The sequence below is a fragment of the Biomphalaria glabrata genome, chromosome 14, assembly GCF_947242115.1.
Source record: "Biomphalaria glabrata chromosome 14, xgBioGlab47.1, whole genome shotgun sequence".
In the NCBI taxonomy this organism is placed as follows: Eukaryota; Metazoa; Mollusca; class Gastropoda; family Planorbidae; genus Biomphalaria; species Biomphalaria glabrata.
The window spans coordinates 3802813-3817996 of record NC_074724.1 but is presented as its reverse complement, the minus strand read 5'-3'; the positions used below and the strand labels follow the sequence as shown (position 1 = coordinate 3817996).

General features: G+C 35.2%; 3 protein-coding genes across 6 annotated transcripts in view; 1 reads left to right on the top strand and 2 right to left on the bottom strand.

The window, feature by feature from the left end:
• Positions 1-957: 957 nt before the first annotated feature.
• On the bottom strand, positions 958-5514 carry LOC106068509 (uncharacterized). The gene is made up of 4 exons (XM_013227875.2): positions 5440-5514; positions 4620-4632; positions 2568-2683; positions 958-1530 (listed from the first exon to the last, which is right to left on the bottom strand). The coding sequence occupies exons 2-4, from the start codon at positions 4630-4632 to the stop codon at positions 1357-1359; spliced, it is 303 nt and encodes a 100-aa protein (XP_013083329.1). The 5' UTR covers positions 5440-5514; the 3' UTR covers positions 958-1356.
• Positions 5515-7119: 1605 nt separating this feature from the next.
• LOC106068508 (uncharacterized) lies at positions 7120-13846 on the bottom strand. Of its 2 annotated transcripts, none has more exons than XM_056011255.1 (5): positions 13711-13846; positions 11853-11894; positions 11595-11719; positions 9924-10085; positions 7120-8200 (listed from the first exon to the last, which is right to left on the bottom strand). In XM_056011255.1, exons 2-5 carry the CDS (start codon positions 11869-11871, stop codon positions 8174-8176), a joined length of 333 nt encoding a protein of 110 aa, XP_055867230.1. In that variant the 5' UTR covers positions 11872-11894; positions 13711-13846; the 3' UTR covers positions 7120-8173. The 2 variants fall into 2 exon arrangements, with proteins under 2 accessions (XP_055867230.1, XP_055867231.1); XM_056011256.1 differs by having other exon boundaries at positions 11853-11871; positions 13711-13837.
• Positions 13847-13872: 26 nt separating this feature from the next.
• LOC106068506 (uncharacterized) overlaps positions 13873-15184 on the top strand; it is a 98485-nt gene continuing 97173 nt past the window's right edge. For all 3 annotated transcript variants that reach the window (XM_056011248.1, XM_056011246.1, XM_056011250.1), the window contains exon 1: positions 13873-13991. The gene's annotated coding sequence lies outside the window, so the exon portion shown is untranslated. The remainder of the gene's footprint in view (positions 13992-15184) is intronic.

The following is a 15184-nucleotide window of genomic DNA, read 5'->3' as shown; positions in this document are numbered from 1 at the left end:
AAAAAAGAAGGAAAGTACGTCTTTCAGACCTTGCGATCTAATGGTCAGATAATGTAAAGGTCAGCTATTTCTATGGCCGATGATTAAAGACGGTATCATGTGGCCAGCATAGCGACCAGCTGACTTTACTTTTTCCAGCTTAAGTCAGTAGAGCTTGGTGGGTTCATAAGCCTCATGCATTTCAAAATTGTATTCTTCACCGAAATTGGAACCCAAAACCTCTCAGTTCATAAGTCAAACGCTTTACCACTCATACATATATTTTTTTATGACCCACTGTTAACGACCAAACGCCTTTACTTTTCCACAACTAATGCCAGGTACCAATTAGAGCTGAGGGACTCATAGGCGCCCTAAAGATACCAAAATTCAAAATCCCAATCTTCAAGGAGATTCGAACCCGGGACACTTGCTTAGGAAGCCAAGCGCTTATTAGCTTCACGCTTTCTCCAGATTTAGACATAGACATTATTACGTCCCAACTCCAACCTCCTGCAGGACGGCAGGGAGTGGCGGCGGGGAGAGTTCAAAACTTGGGACCATCTTGACGTCATTCTGAAGCGTCAGCCACGTGATCATCTTTCAATGTGCAGACAGTTGTTATGTAAACAACTCTTTAACGTTAACGGACCTCAGTCACCAATCGTAAACAAACAACATTTTACCACGTGGTTCTCTATCTCTTCTATACAAATTACGATCTAATTATAATACACAGTGGCTGTCACGTGGCAGTTTTTTTGGTTGTTTTATCAATATGATCACGTAACTAAATATTGTTTGTTTACGATTGGTGAATGAGGTCCATTCACTTGTGCTATTGCCTCTTTGTCATTATGGAAATGCCCTATGTCAAAACTTTCTCGATAAACTGAACAAAACCAAAAAAATACGAAGATTCTGTCACATTCTCTAAAGTGAAAGCTTAATTAATAAATTACGAAACAAAACTCTGACAAAAAAAAGGAAAGTTTATTAAATCCTTCAATTGATGAAAATAATCTTACTTCACACTTTTATAGAAAAAAAATTGCTTGTTATAGGCCTACAAAAAAAATCATTTAGGCGTAACAAATCTAATAAACAGTCGACTCTAATCTTAAAAGTAATTAGAGAAGTATAATCTCTATAAACAATGTACAATTGTATAAGAATGTATAATCTCCACAGAATGTAGTCTTTTTAGGCGCTAACCCTTGAACATGTGTCAACAGAATTACAATTTACAAATAATTGAATTCTTTAATCAAAATAGCTACAAAGTATAAAAACAAAATATTATTGAAAAGTCAAATCTTTCGAATTCAAAGGAATAATATAACAATAATAGGAGCATATGAAAAAAAAGATAGACTCTTAAGCTTTCAACTGGAATATAACACTACAACCAGCTACTAACAGTTCGTGATATTGTGTCAGTGTTTCTTGGTCATCGGCAACAACATTCTCTTCTTGTAAAGGCACAAACACTAATGAGTAATCGTCTGGAAGAAAGTTTACTGGCAAGTCCGAAAAGATTTGCTCTTTGATCTGGAACAAAAAAAAAGTCAATAAGCAATAATATAAACTATAATCGATTATTATTGTCAATAAACTATAATCGATTATTATTTTTTTTATATGTATTGCAGACATCTGACCAGCACAACTACCAACCGCCATAACTTCCCCCAACTAATGTCAGGTACCCATCATTGTTGGTTGGTGATAAATGTTGTGCCATTTTTAGAATCTCAGGATTATGTCCACTAGATCTTTCCTCCTATATACCAACAAAGTATTTCACTGGATGACTTTTTGAATATGAATTATAAATTAACTAGCGGTAAAAATCGGGATTTTGAAACTACGATCAAAGACCAAGTGTTTTGAACAGTTGCTATGAAATTACTTATCGTTTTACGCTATTTGTTCTTACTGTGTCTTATCTTTGTGTGTGTGTGTGTGTGTGTGTGTGCATTTAAGAAACTCTATATATACCTGATGACAAAATAGCCAAACTGCAATGTATACAGAACAACGCCGCACGAATAGTCCTTAGAAAAACAAGACAAGATTCTGCTACTACGCTCTTGCGCACGCTCCATTGGCTTCCCGTGAAAGCGAGAATCGATTACAAGGTCGCCACACTTTGTCATCAGTGTATATATAACAATGAGATGCCCTTGTACCTTAGAGAACTGATTACTCCATATGTCCCCCAGAGAGCCCTGCGCTTAATGGACTCAACGCTTTTAGTGGTGCCACGTTTCTCCCTCAAAAGCTACGGTCTGTGGGCTTTTTCAGGGCACGGACCAAAGGTTTGGAACTCACTCCCCATTGATCTCAGACAGACAACATGCTATACCACTTTTAAGAAGAACATTAAGACCTACTTGTTTAAAACTTTTTTAGATTAGTTCTTGCATATCTCTGTCCTGTTTGTGTTTGTAATGTTATTACATCGCCTTGAGCCTACATTTTGTTTGTTAACAGCACTTTATAAATAAAATTATTATTATTATTATATAACTCTAAGTAACTATAAGTAATTCATTGAACATGTGTACATTTTTTTGTTCACGTACTTGCCCAATGGTATAATCATCTCCATCGGGATCTACAAATGGCAACTGTCTCTTGACTGTATATCCATTGGGTAATTGTACACTTACTGCGTAATGACCATCTATGCCTGCTTCAGCTGAAATGTAAACAAAATAAATATTCTATAAGTGTTCTAGAACTTCCGCAGATATCTTTCCTCTCTACTTTGTTGCGATTCATTGTAAGATTTTAATAACCTAAGTTATTTCCTTTTAGATTTCGCTTAGTATAAAATTAAATCTCTATATAAGATGCGAAAACTAGATGTAAATAGTAAATTATTGTTCATATATATTTAATTTTAAAGCAATATTTAATTTATATGGTTTAACACATTTTAATAATATGATTGTTTTTCTTAATACAGAATAAAATTTGGTTTATAAAATCTGTTGTAACAATATAGAAAATAAAGTGATTCATTAGGTCATATATCAGTTTCTTTAAATTCTTATTTTCTAAAGTTCTGTCTATTTTTAATATACCTTAACACAAAAATAACATTTTATATTGAGATTATCGGATTGTAAGAATAAAACTCAAGTATTTGCAAACAAAAAAGGCAAACTAGAAAAGTAAAAAAAATAAAATAATAATAATAAAAAAGGAAAATTGCTACCGGTATTAATTGCATACCATGCTGGTATTTACTAAAATTCATTGCTGGTATTTATGACATCCCCTCCTGTTATATGCTACATTCTTTGCTGGTAGTAGCTACATCTTAGCCTCTTATTTATTAAGCCACTGGGCTAGAAAGTAAAAAGTAAAGTTCCCCTTTCAGACCTTGCGATATATGGGGCATATGATGTTAAGTTCATCTGTTTCTATGGTCAACGGTTAACAAGTAGGCTGTCATGTGGCCAGCACAACGACCAACTGCTTCTACTTTCCCCAACTAAAGTCAGGTACCCAGTAGAGTTGGGTGGACTCAAAAAATCCTCAAATTCAAAATCCCTGTCTTCACCGAGATTCGAACACATGACCCCAGCTAAGCGCTTAATCACTCAACCCATTTGCCCTAATGCTACTGGTATTATTTTTTTTTCTAGTCCTATGAAAGTCATTTGTTAAGTACTTAGAGAACTCATCCCTCGTTTCCGTTGTAGTTTTCTAATTAGTTGTCTCCATTCAATGAACTATGTATCAAGCCTGCACTGAGGAATATATGTCGTGCTCATTCAAAAGTCGAAATATCCGCCAAGGCGTTCAAACATTCGTTTAGTCTGAAACTCAAATCCTTACTGCAACAAGGCAATACATTTCCTTGTCTATTTATAGTTCTTAATACATTTATGCATTGTGGCTTACGTTAGACTTACGAACCGACAGGTTTCATGTTCCAATCTCGGTGAAGACTAGAATTTTTAATTGCAGGATGCTCATGAACCCACTCAGCTCTACTGGGTACCTGGCATTAGTTGAAAACAGTTAAGTCAATTGGTCATTGTGCTGGCTACATGATACACTCGTTAATCGTCGGCCATGGAAACAGATGACCTTTTCATCATCTGCACTGCATATCTCAACTTATGAAAGAAGTTCTACATTTTTACTTACGAGTTGACTGGCACCTTTACATTCAGGGCCGGTCTTAGGCTACAAATTGCAGGTCCCAATGTTTATAATTACAACTATTACTATTATTAGATCAACATTGATTATACAACATGCATAGGAAGCAACTCAAATGCAATAGGTGGCACTGGGTTAATTAAAGCTTTGTCAATCGTATGATAGATAAACTAACTCTTCTAAGCCCTAGACATCTTCAAAAGCCTGTGACAAGAGCCGTGAGTATTAGTTTTATGCTTAATGTAAATTGCGGGGCCCCTGCTAGGCAAGGAGCCCTATTTTGGAGTAATCGGTAAAACGGTCTATTATAAGGCCGGCCATGCTTACATGCAATAGTTTTAGAAGAGGCGTTTCACACACATACACAAGATGCAGAAAAATACAATCAGTTTCTTGATTTTTACATGTTGCAAAATCAAGCCAAAATGAGAGGGAAAAAAATAGAGAACTGATCTAACCGTTAACTGCCATCTGAAAGGAGACAAAGACTAGACTAGAGCTATTTCTACTATGTCTAGACTTAAATCTATGAAAATAAGATTTCAAACCAGACAAGTTTGCTATGTAAAACTAATATCCAACTTCAGCATTAGGCTAAATCTGTAATGTTAGTAGGCCTAAGATCATATAAACATACCTCACTGGTACATCTATATGAGAAACATATTTTTAAGAAATAAAAAAAAAAAAATTCTTTATTTCCCTTTTCAGACCTTACAATCTATCTATCATCATAGATGATGCTATGGTCATCTGTTTCTGTGGTTAACGAGGGTGTCATGTGGCCAGCACAACGACCACTTTAACCGCCTTTACATTTTCCCAACTAATGTCAGGTACCAATTAGAGCTGGGTGGACGAGGCGCCCTAAAGATCCCGAAAATAGAAATCCTAGTCTTCACAAGGATTCGAACCCGTTAGCGCTTTACCACTTGCTACCATAGCAAATAATAAATAAATTTTAAAAAAATATACCGGTACAATAAAATAAGGTCAAGATTATAACACTGTTCTCATCTTAAAGAAGATAGAAGACAGAACGATGACATGAAAAGAACTAATTATCAATACTTGCTCTCTTGTCAAGATCGTCACAACAAAAAATGGCTTGACAAGGTAAATGAATAGACCGGTCTATCTTGTCCTTGATATCCTGTTGACCTGAAAAATCGGAGGAATTTTGTTACGCTAACTGTCACAGCACCCATACGATGAAAATTAAGTTATAATCGGCTATTTTTATTGAATTAGTTCAAAATTATACACAAATAATCTTACCTCTAAACTGAATGGAACTTTGCCTGGCAAAGATTCGGAGTAACTGGCTTCAAGTTTAAGCGCCTTTATTAAATGGACGAGGGGTTATTTATAACTCCGGAAATTTTATGTACAAATGACGTGGCACTATATAAAAATAAACTCTGCTTACTGCAAAAATATCAATATGGAGCCAGTGGCGTCGCTAGTATCGGTGTCATCCGGTGCAGCTATTTCCGTGCTTTTTTCTTTATTCGTATTCCCAAACCTATATCTATTAATTTAGGCCTATGTTAGACCAGACCGTGTGTAGTATGGCCAGTTAACCAGGTTGTTAGAGCGTCGAGCTGTAATGAGAAAATCGTGAGTTCAACACCCATACTGGCTGCCCTTTCCCCCACATTTCAATGACAAATGAAATAATGTTTCATTGACTATGAGCAAACTTTGCTTGAATATAAACTAGGAATTGATAAATTCATATTACTTATTTACATTTTTATAAACAATAACTCTGACAACGAAATTCATTGATTTTATATTGTTTTAACAAGTGTTTTAAAAGAATATTTTTAAATTAATGATTTCTTATGTTGAAAGAATCACCTTCACCTATCTCTTTGTTTGTTGGCCCATTGGGGCAACAGATCTTATCTGTTGACGGTCTTTATCCATTCCTCTCCGCCTTTAATCAGTCTTTGTTAGAATCTCTTTCAATGACAGGTCCATGAGGACGTTGTGTTATGACCACATAGGTTTAGTTAGTTGTTTTTTTTTTTAAACAATAGCTATCAGGTCATCGTGGAGTCCAATCGATGCACTAGTCCTGTTTCCAATCTCATCTTTTGTGATGCAGTCTTTGTGTATGATACCTAGGATCTTTCTGTAGCATCTCAATTCCATTGCTAGGATCCTTTACTACACTAAACATTCACATTGTATTTGTCATAGAAAAAAAAAAGGGGGGGGCCACTAATCATCTCATCTTATCTCTGCCTGTGGTCCCGTCTGTGGAACAGGCCACCGACCACCTTCCCCAAATAAATGATTCATTCGTTCTTTAAAGCTTCCATGCTTTGACCACCCACCCTTCCATCTTCCATCCATGAAAACAATTCTAAGCTGCTAGTGGGAATTGAAAAATAGTTTGCAACAACTACAACAACTGTAATAATAATAATAATAATAATAATATAATAATAAAAATGATAATGACAATGTCTTCAAGTCCGAAAATCAAGAATGAGTGCAGTGTTTCACATGGACAAGCAAACCCAGTTTCGACCTGCATATTTTCCAAATCTAATGCAGACAAAGCCGATGACCTGCGGGTGTCTATTTAAGTTTCCTTTACGTCTTCTGCGGCGGGACTTCGTGAGAGCTGTATAACTCTCTGTTTCAGTCAGTTTCAGAGGTCGTTTGCTGACAACTAATTTCCTCTATGCCAGAGAGAGCAAAATAGTGCCAGAGTTGATCTTTATAACACTTTCAGTGGGGTGTCATCCCCAGTGGGGGGGGGGGGGCAAGTCTGTTTCACCCTCCTCCTTCAAGCTCACTATAAAAGATCACCTTTAATGTAGCGGTCGTCCCCCAAGTGTCCGATTCAGTGCAGCTGTTGAATGGTAACTAATGCAATAACATTTGTATGGATATTTAAAAACACAAATGTTGAATTGAAAGAAAAAAAAGAATTTCATAAGGTGTAGTGATCATGTTTATTCAATCCATAAAAAGTTCAATGCTTGCTGCAAAAATTGACATAACATTTAATAAAAAAAAAAGATAATATGATTCGTTGCCATTCACGAAAATGCGCAAATTGTGAATGTAAATGATTTCAAACTATGAAGTATGAACGTATGTTTTTAAAAAAATACTATGCGCAGAAAAACAAGTTACATTTTCTAAACAGTTTTTAGCAAAATAATCTCATTTTAGAGTGACGATACATTTAAAAATTGAGCAAAAAATGTGTCGGTAACTCTAGTAACAGTAGAGAGCAGGTTTTTATAAGTGCTACAAGTTCTTCATTAGCTGGAGATAGAAAAACACGGATCTCTAGTGAAGTCCCATTTGTAATAAATAACTTTTAATAATTCATATAGGAAGAGATGACTGAAGCTCATACTTTCTAACAAATAATATGATTACTTCTAATCGATAAATATTTTTAGTTTTAAAAAAATATGTCGTGTGACCATAATAAAGTTACAGTGAAAGAATTTCAAGAGGATCCTTTGTTCTCATTTTACATATCCGGGAATGATAGACAAAATTCGTTTAAAAGATGAATTAAATAATTTAGTTTTATTAAATTATCAGTATTACTGTTTTATTTTTGATTAACCTCTATAAGCAGAATAGAGGGGAAATGTATAAGCTAATACTAGTCCTGCTGAAATATTTATCACTCGCTAAAGAATATATACATGAATGTAAAAAAAAAGTCGATAAAAATAGAACCAAAAAAAAAAAAAGGGACATTGACTCTGTGTACTTTTATGAATTATATCAACAAGAATATATACAAGAAGATATAGTTTTTAAAAAAGTTTAGACAATGGTATTTTTAAATGCTTTTTTTTCATTAAAGTTTCAAAGAAATATATTCTTTACAAATATTTAATTAAAAATTTGGCTCAACAGTTGATATGCTGCCTTGATTTGAATACGTAAAAACACCAAAAAGTCTCTTTCAAAATCTTTAGAAGTCATTTTGAACTGCAACAAACTGGAATCCTATTTCCTTCTCCTCCTAGCGAGAGTACGTGGCAGACTTCAGCTGGCGAAGAGAAAAGATTTAGAAGTGGAACAAAAAAGAAAACAAAAACAAAAACATATAAAATACTCTTTAAAAAAAAACAAAGCTTATTGTATCAATGACTTTGGATCAGCCATGTCATTAAATTTGTAATAGATCTTGACCAACAGAAATAAATCTGTGTGTTTAATAATATTTTTTTACCAATTGTTTTTGTTTAACGCCATTTCATGTCTTTAGCTTTCTGACTACGCCATGATCCTAGTCACGTGTCTGGACTAGTTAAGAAAATGAAGGGGTGGGGGACTATTTGGGTGAATTGTTCCATAATCAGTTTTTAAATGCATTTTAAAAAAAAGCTGAAAGACCTGAATTCGAACTTGTGACTCATGCCTTCTCGGCCAGACGTGCAAAACACTCTGCGAGTGAGGTACTTATGACTAAAGAAGATTGCATATTTATGTATTTTTTGTCTAAATTAAGGCGACGACCTATAAAGACACGACTGATTCAGCTTATACCACCACTTCAGTCATGTAGGCCTACAATATTTTCCCCTTGTCCGAGATACCAAACAATATAGTTAATTACAAATATTAATTAAATAATTTTTTAATTGTTTCTATTGATTCTTGTTTGTCAGGCAAAAGAAATAATTGTGCAAAATTTCAGCTTGATCCGAGATTGGGTGTAGGAGAACTAACGTGTACAAACTTTTTACCAGACAGACAGAGAGACAGAGAGAATTGATAAAAGCTTTGAAGACACACTTATACCTAACGTTAACATGTTCTAGAAAACGAGAGGACAACAATATTCAAGACAACAAATGGACACCAATATACAAGACAACAAATGGACACAAATATACAAGACAACAAATGGACACCAATATACAAGAAAACAAATGGACACCAATATACAAGACAACAAATGGACACCAATATACAAGACAACAAATGGACACCAATATACAAGAAAAAAAATGGACACCAATATACAAGACAACAAATGGACACCAATATACAAGACAACAAATGGACACCAATATACAAGACAACAAATGGACACCAATATACAAGAAAAAAAATGGACACCAATATACAAGACAACAAATGGACACCAATATACAAGACAACAAATGGACACCAATATACAAGACAACAAATGGACACCAATATACAAGACAACAAATGGACACCAATATACAAGACAACAAATGGACACCAATATACAAGACAACAAATGGACACCAATATACAAGACAACAAATGGACACGAATATACAAGACAACAAATGGACACCAATATACAAGACAACAAATGGACACCAATATACAAGACAACAAATGGACACCAATATACAAGACAACAAATGGACACCAATATACAAGACAACAAATGGACACCAATATACAAGACAACAAATGGACACCAATATGCAAGACAACAAATGGACAACAACATACAAGAAAACAAATGGACAACAATATACAAGAAAACAAATGGACAACAACATACAAGAAAACAAATGGACAACAACATACAAGAAAACAAATGGACAACAATATACAAGAAAACAAATGGACAACATTGCGGAAAATGTATTTCAATTTGAAACTAAAACCCAAGAAGAAACCAATCTACAGACAATTATTTGGTTATATATAGAGTCAATCCATTAAAACTTCGAAGTATACATCTAGTTGTTGATGTAGATTTTACATTCAAATAAAATATTAACTTGAAATTCTAGATACGATGTGTTGCAGTTCAAATAATCGTCATAAGTAGTTATTGGTGTGCTCTCGTCCATAGTCACAAGGTCTTCTCCCTTGACACCAGTCATGATATAGTGGTCTGGATTTGTGCCTGGGCCAATCACTTTCAGTATAGAGGTCTTAACCTTAAAAAAAAAAAAAAAAAAGAACACACAATATTTAAATTTGGGTTTATAAGTTATTGCTCTCCATTCAGAAGATAAAGGATCAGTGCAAAAATTCACACTACCACACAAACCCGATTTCGACCTGTATATTTTGCCACATCGTGGTTGAAGATGAGGGCATTTCTTATTTCCTATGAACTCGAAGACGGCTCTAAGCTCCAATTCTTGCTGGGCACGCACATAGCAAATCACTTGCCACTTCGCCACTTGCCTATCGCCGCAGGGCTTTTTGATTGATGAACATGGGAGATGAGAATGTAACTTGCGCGATGAAAATGTATTAAAGTGAGAGAGATTTGCGCTGCATCAGTCTCACTCTCTCGCCCCTTGCCAGATGAATCCAGTGGCAGGACAGGGTCCAGACAACTGAAGCTGGTTTGGGGTGCAGGGTTTGACCCGTGTGCTCTACATGTCCCACTATGCTCCGAGCGTTCTATGGCGTCGCTAGGTGACGGCCATGAGAGACTATATTATGGACGTCAGCGCCATGGAGACGCAACACGTATACTACAGATGGGCTACCACGTTAGGGTAGTTGATATTCAGCTTAATTATAAATGTACTTAAACCAAACGTTTGTTTCAGAAAGTGTGCACAAGCCACTAGATTAATCTCGTTCCTGTTTGTATTTTGTTCTCTTTCAATAAACAATAATACTAGCAAGCAAAATATAGAAATGCTTTAAAAATCAGCAAAGTTTATTAAACGGGAAAAACTTCACATTTACATACCTCAATAATGTTGAAGTTATTTACCTTTTTGCTAGCAAAGAACATACTTAATTACCCATAAATTAATTGACTAATTGGTAACTTTTTAAAAATTGTTTCAGTTTGTTAGGTGAAATAAATAATTGTGGAAAGTTTCAACAAGATCCTAGAATGAGTGTGGGAGAAATAATGTGCTCAAACGTTTTACCAGACAGACAGACAAACAGACAGAGTGAGTTGATATAAACTTTGTAAAAAAAACAACAACAACAACAAAAAATAGATTGAAATAAATGTCACTGAATCTGCATACACCTTCAGAGCTACTGGATCATTAACAGATTTAAACCTTTAGAAGTGTTATTATTATAGCTTTTATATAGCGCTACTTTCATGCTCAGAGCGCTTTTGTCCAATCTCATTTGTGGACCAGTTGGGGGGAGGGGTATCCAGGAGTTGGTTTTCCGTGCTGCCTTTAGGCGCTCAGTAAACACAACTCTGCCCGAGTCGGGTGTCGAACCTCGAGCCCTTCTAGGTAGCCAAGCCAAGTTCAAGCGCACTTGGCCTCTCGACCACGCTTCCTAATGAAAACAACCTTGACAAAAATGAAAATGGCAAATATTCCATTTCCTTTAAATAATGTTTGAGACTTATCTTAATGAACACATAGATTAATGTCTGAATGGCAAGTGTTATGACAGTCCATAAACCTTATTCTGTTACTGTTGTGACCATCTAGCTCTCAAAGATAACTGACCTCTTGAACTGTCTTTACTTTATGAGGCAATCCCTGATGAAAAATATCGATATCAACATCAAGGAACGTTTGGTCATACAGGCTGCGAACCTTGACCTTCCTGGAACCATCCTCTACACACGATTCTAGGAATAAATAAAGTAATAAAGTCATTTCTTATCCAGCAATAGTTATATTGGTTTATACACTTGATTGTTAATACTTTAAAAAGGTATATATGAAATGTGTCACAAGTCCAGAAAGTATATAGTGACTTACCGAAACTACACTGTGACATCTGTAACAGAACACAATAAGAAGCTAAAGAAAACAGAAAACTTGAAAGAACAAACAAAGCTTATATATTCAATATTGATCAAAGAATATGAGACTTGAATTGACAGCGCTCTACCAATGTGATTCTATCAAGCAGAACGGTTACATTTTCCCAGCGTGACCAAAAAACAAAACAAAATGTAAATCGTATATCAGTGTTGGCCCATGACACCAGTTTCTATGCTAAATTTCGCACTTTAGATAACACTATAATGTATTTCTGCATGAAATGCTTGGCACCCGGGCTCTCCATTGGAGGAGCTTACATCACACCCACCCCCCAAGACTTATTAGATGGCTAATGTGGGAGGAGGGCGGAGTGAAAGGAAATTTATTATGACAATTTCGCAAGTAAAAGTCTAAGACTCTAAAGCAGGGGTTCTCAACCTGTGGATCGCGACCCCTTGGGGGTCGATTGACAATTTGCCAGGGGTCGACTAAGACCATCGAAAATATGGAGTGTTATTGTCTATTCTTCTTTTGCTGTATGTGTGTGGGGTGGGGGTCGCGGCAGAGTTGGGGATTGTAAAAAGGGGTCGCCGAGCATAAAAGGTTGAGAACCGCTGCTCTTAAATATATGTTGTTTTGAGACAAAGAGGATTTCTGTCCATTATTTCGTTTTTATTGCTATGTGTTTTTGAAGATCATTCAACAGGAACTGACACACTAGGCGTCATATATCCTAGTTACTCCACTGAAGCTAGGACAAAGGCCTTTCAATAAATACATAAAACTTTGTATTTATATTGTAGTGGAGTGGATACCTTTTCAGGAAACACCGGCCACCCAGATAGCCACGTGACCCTTCCCCCTAGATGGCACATTGTGTCCGCGCATAAAAAGGCAGACACCGTGGGCACTGTCCATTCGACCGGCATCTCTTGTCGCTGTAATGTCCGTATGTTACTGGACCTAAGTCGTCTCCACTCCCTTTTGTGCCTGGTTCTACACCATGTGTTTACGTATGGCTGCAGGTCTTTAATGTATAATAAACAGTTTGGAATCGTCCTGCGAATTGCCTTCGTCATGTCATTTAGTTTGTTCTGTGCCAAACCCACCACACTATGATCTGATATCGTACGCTTATTTCAGCAATCTATCGGATTTACACGCAAAATGAATTCTAAGTAGTGTTTAAGTCAATGTAATTTTTTTTTAAAGAAAACAAATCTTTAAGGGGAATCCCGAATGCATAAAAATCCCCATAGAGAGAATAGGTTAAAAATAAATAACTCAGAATAATTCCATCCTTAAATTAATCAAAAGACATTTCTATCTCATTATGTGGTCTTAATGCTTTTGTTTTCTCTTTGTGTTTCTTTTAGATATAAATAGATAAATGTCTGTTCTATTTTTCTTGACATCTGTTTTTTGAAATGTAGTTTTGCCTTCATGACCTACATACTTCCTATGTCAACAAAACAGACCAATGTTTTCTATTATGAAATGTTCACCCATGACCCTGTGGCCGAGTCCATAAGTATGATAAATTACAAAAATTAGATAATAAAAACAAAAGTAGGCCTACATTTACCGCACACTGCAATACAAACATTTCTGCATAGTAAGTATGTTAGTTTTAAAGCATTGAAAGACAGAAAGGTTTAACACCCCAGAGGCCTCTAAGTCTAGTTTAGCTTATAATGTCAATGTCTTAATCTTTAGTTTGTTTTAATTAGTACAAAATGTATTATTTCAAATCAATTAGAATACATCTCCGAGAATCCTTGTGAATAGAAAGAACTAGTTAGTTTTAAAGTAATATATAAATAATTAACAAAAAATAATTGCACATCCTTACCGTGGCACACTCTCTGTAGCACGATAAATAACAAGATCGACTGACCTATATATATATTGAGATGTCGTTCTACGATCTACTACAGACAGTGACATATTTTTATCTTGAAAAAACAAAGAGTGAGTAAAAATAAATGAGAACTTTTTTTCCCCAGGAAATATCTAGATATTGTAATAAGACGCAGTTAGGCATTGCGAAATCTGTGTGAAGTCATGTGACTTAGATATCATTCCACTCTTCATTTGTTTCGGTGTCTGCAGGATTTATTCATATTGATAAGAGTAAGTGTTTTAACTCTTGAAATGTGTCCGTGGGGAGAATTAAAAAGTTTTTTTTTATTATTATTTATTTAAATTTGAGAAACTAAAAATAAAAGTGAAAATGTTTTCGGAATGAATTAATTAAAAAATAGAACCCTACATCCTATGCAATGAATGAAATACTTTTAAAAAAATAAAGTTTAGATCAACTCCTACAATGTTTGTACCCGTCATGTCAAACACTTCCCATTCATGGATTAAGTGTATGTTTCCAGCACACTTCCTTTCAGCTCATCAAAGACTCCTACAGAAATATCTTCATCTTTAAACACCTTTACACATCCATGAATAAGAAGCTGAAATACATCTCAAACACTTTCCATTCATGGATCAAGTAGAGACTTGACACACACTTAGTCACTAAAACCTAGCAAAACATGAAACAATAAAAAAAATTTAACAAATCAAAGAAAATTATTTTGTTTGATACGGAAAAAGAAAAATAAACGCAATAGTATTGAGAGATACGGTCTTAATATGTGGAGTTCTTTCCATTAGATGAGCTTTTTTTCATAAAAGTATTTTTATATTTTGCTTCCTTGTAAAGTCACCAACAAGCTAGAGTGAGATTCGGAAACTTTCGACTTGTGTCTCAAATAGTTATATTTTAAAGTGTAAGTATGTAAAATTGCTAAAAAAATAAAACAATAAACTTTACTAAAAGTATAAATAAGTCCGAAAATTAATTAGGAGTGCACTATTTCACATGGCTACTTAGCCCTAGATGCGACCTTTATATTTTGCCCAGATTCAGCGAAGACACAACCATTGTCCGCCGGTGGTCGATTTAAATTCTCTTTTCGCCATATACTTCTATCCTCGGCAGTGGATTGTCTTTTGGTCTTAAATGTGTATCCCGCGGCCTTTGTAAGTGGTATTCATCTATCTCTTTCTGAAGTCGCCTGAAGCCAGAGAGTTCCAAGAGCTGAAAGCTCAACTCTACCTGACAGTTTCAAGAAGAAGAAGAAGAAGCTCTTTTCAACGTCAGTAAAAGCTAATTGGCGACTAAGAGGGCCTTTGCGTTATTCATTAGTGCTGTGTATATCACCTTTCAGCTCATCAAAAACTCCTACAGAAATATCTTCATCTTTACACATCCATGAATAAGTAGCTGAGATACATTGTATTAACTAGAATTTTACTGATAGGAACTA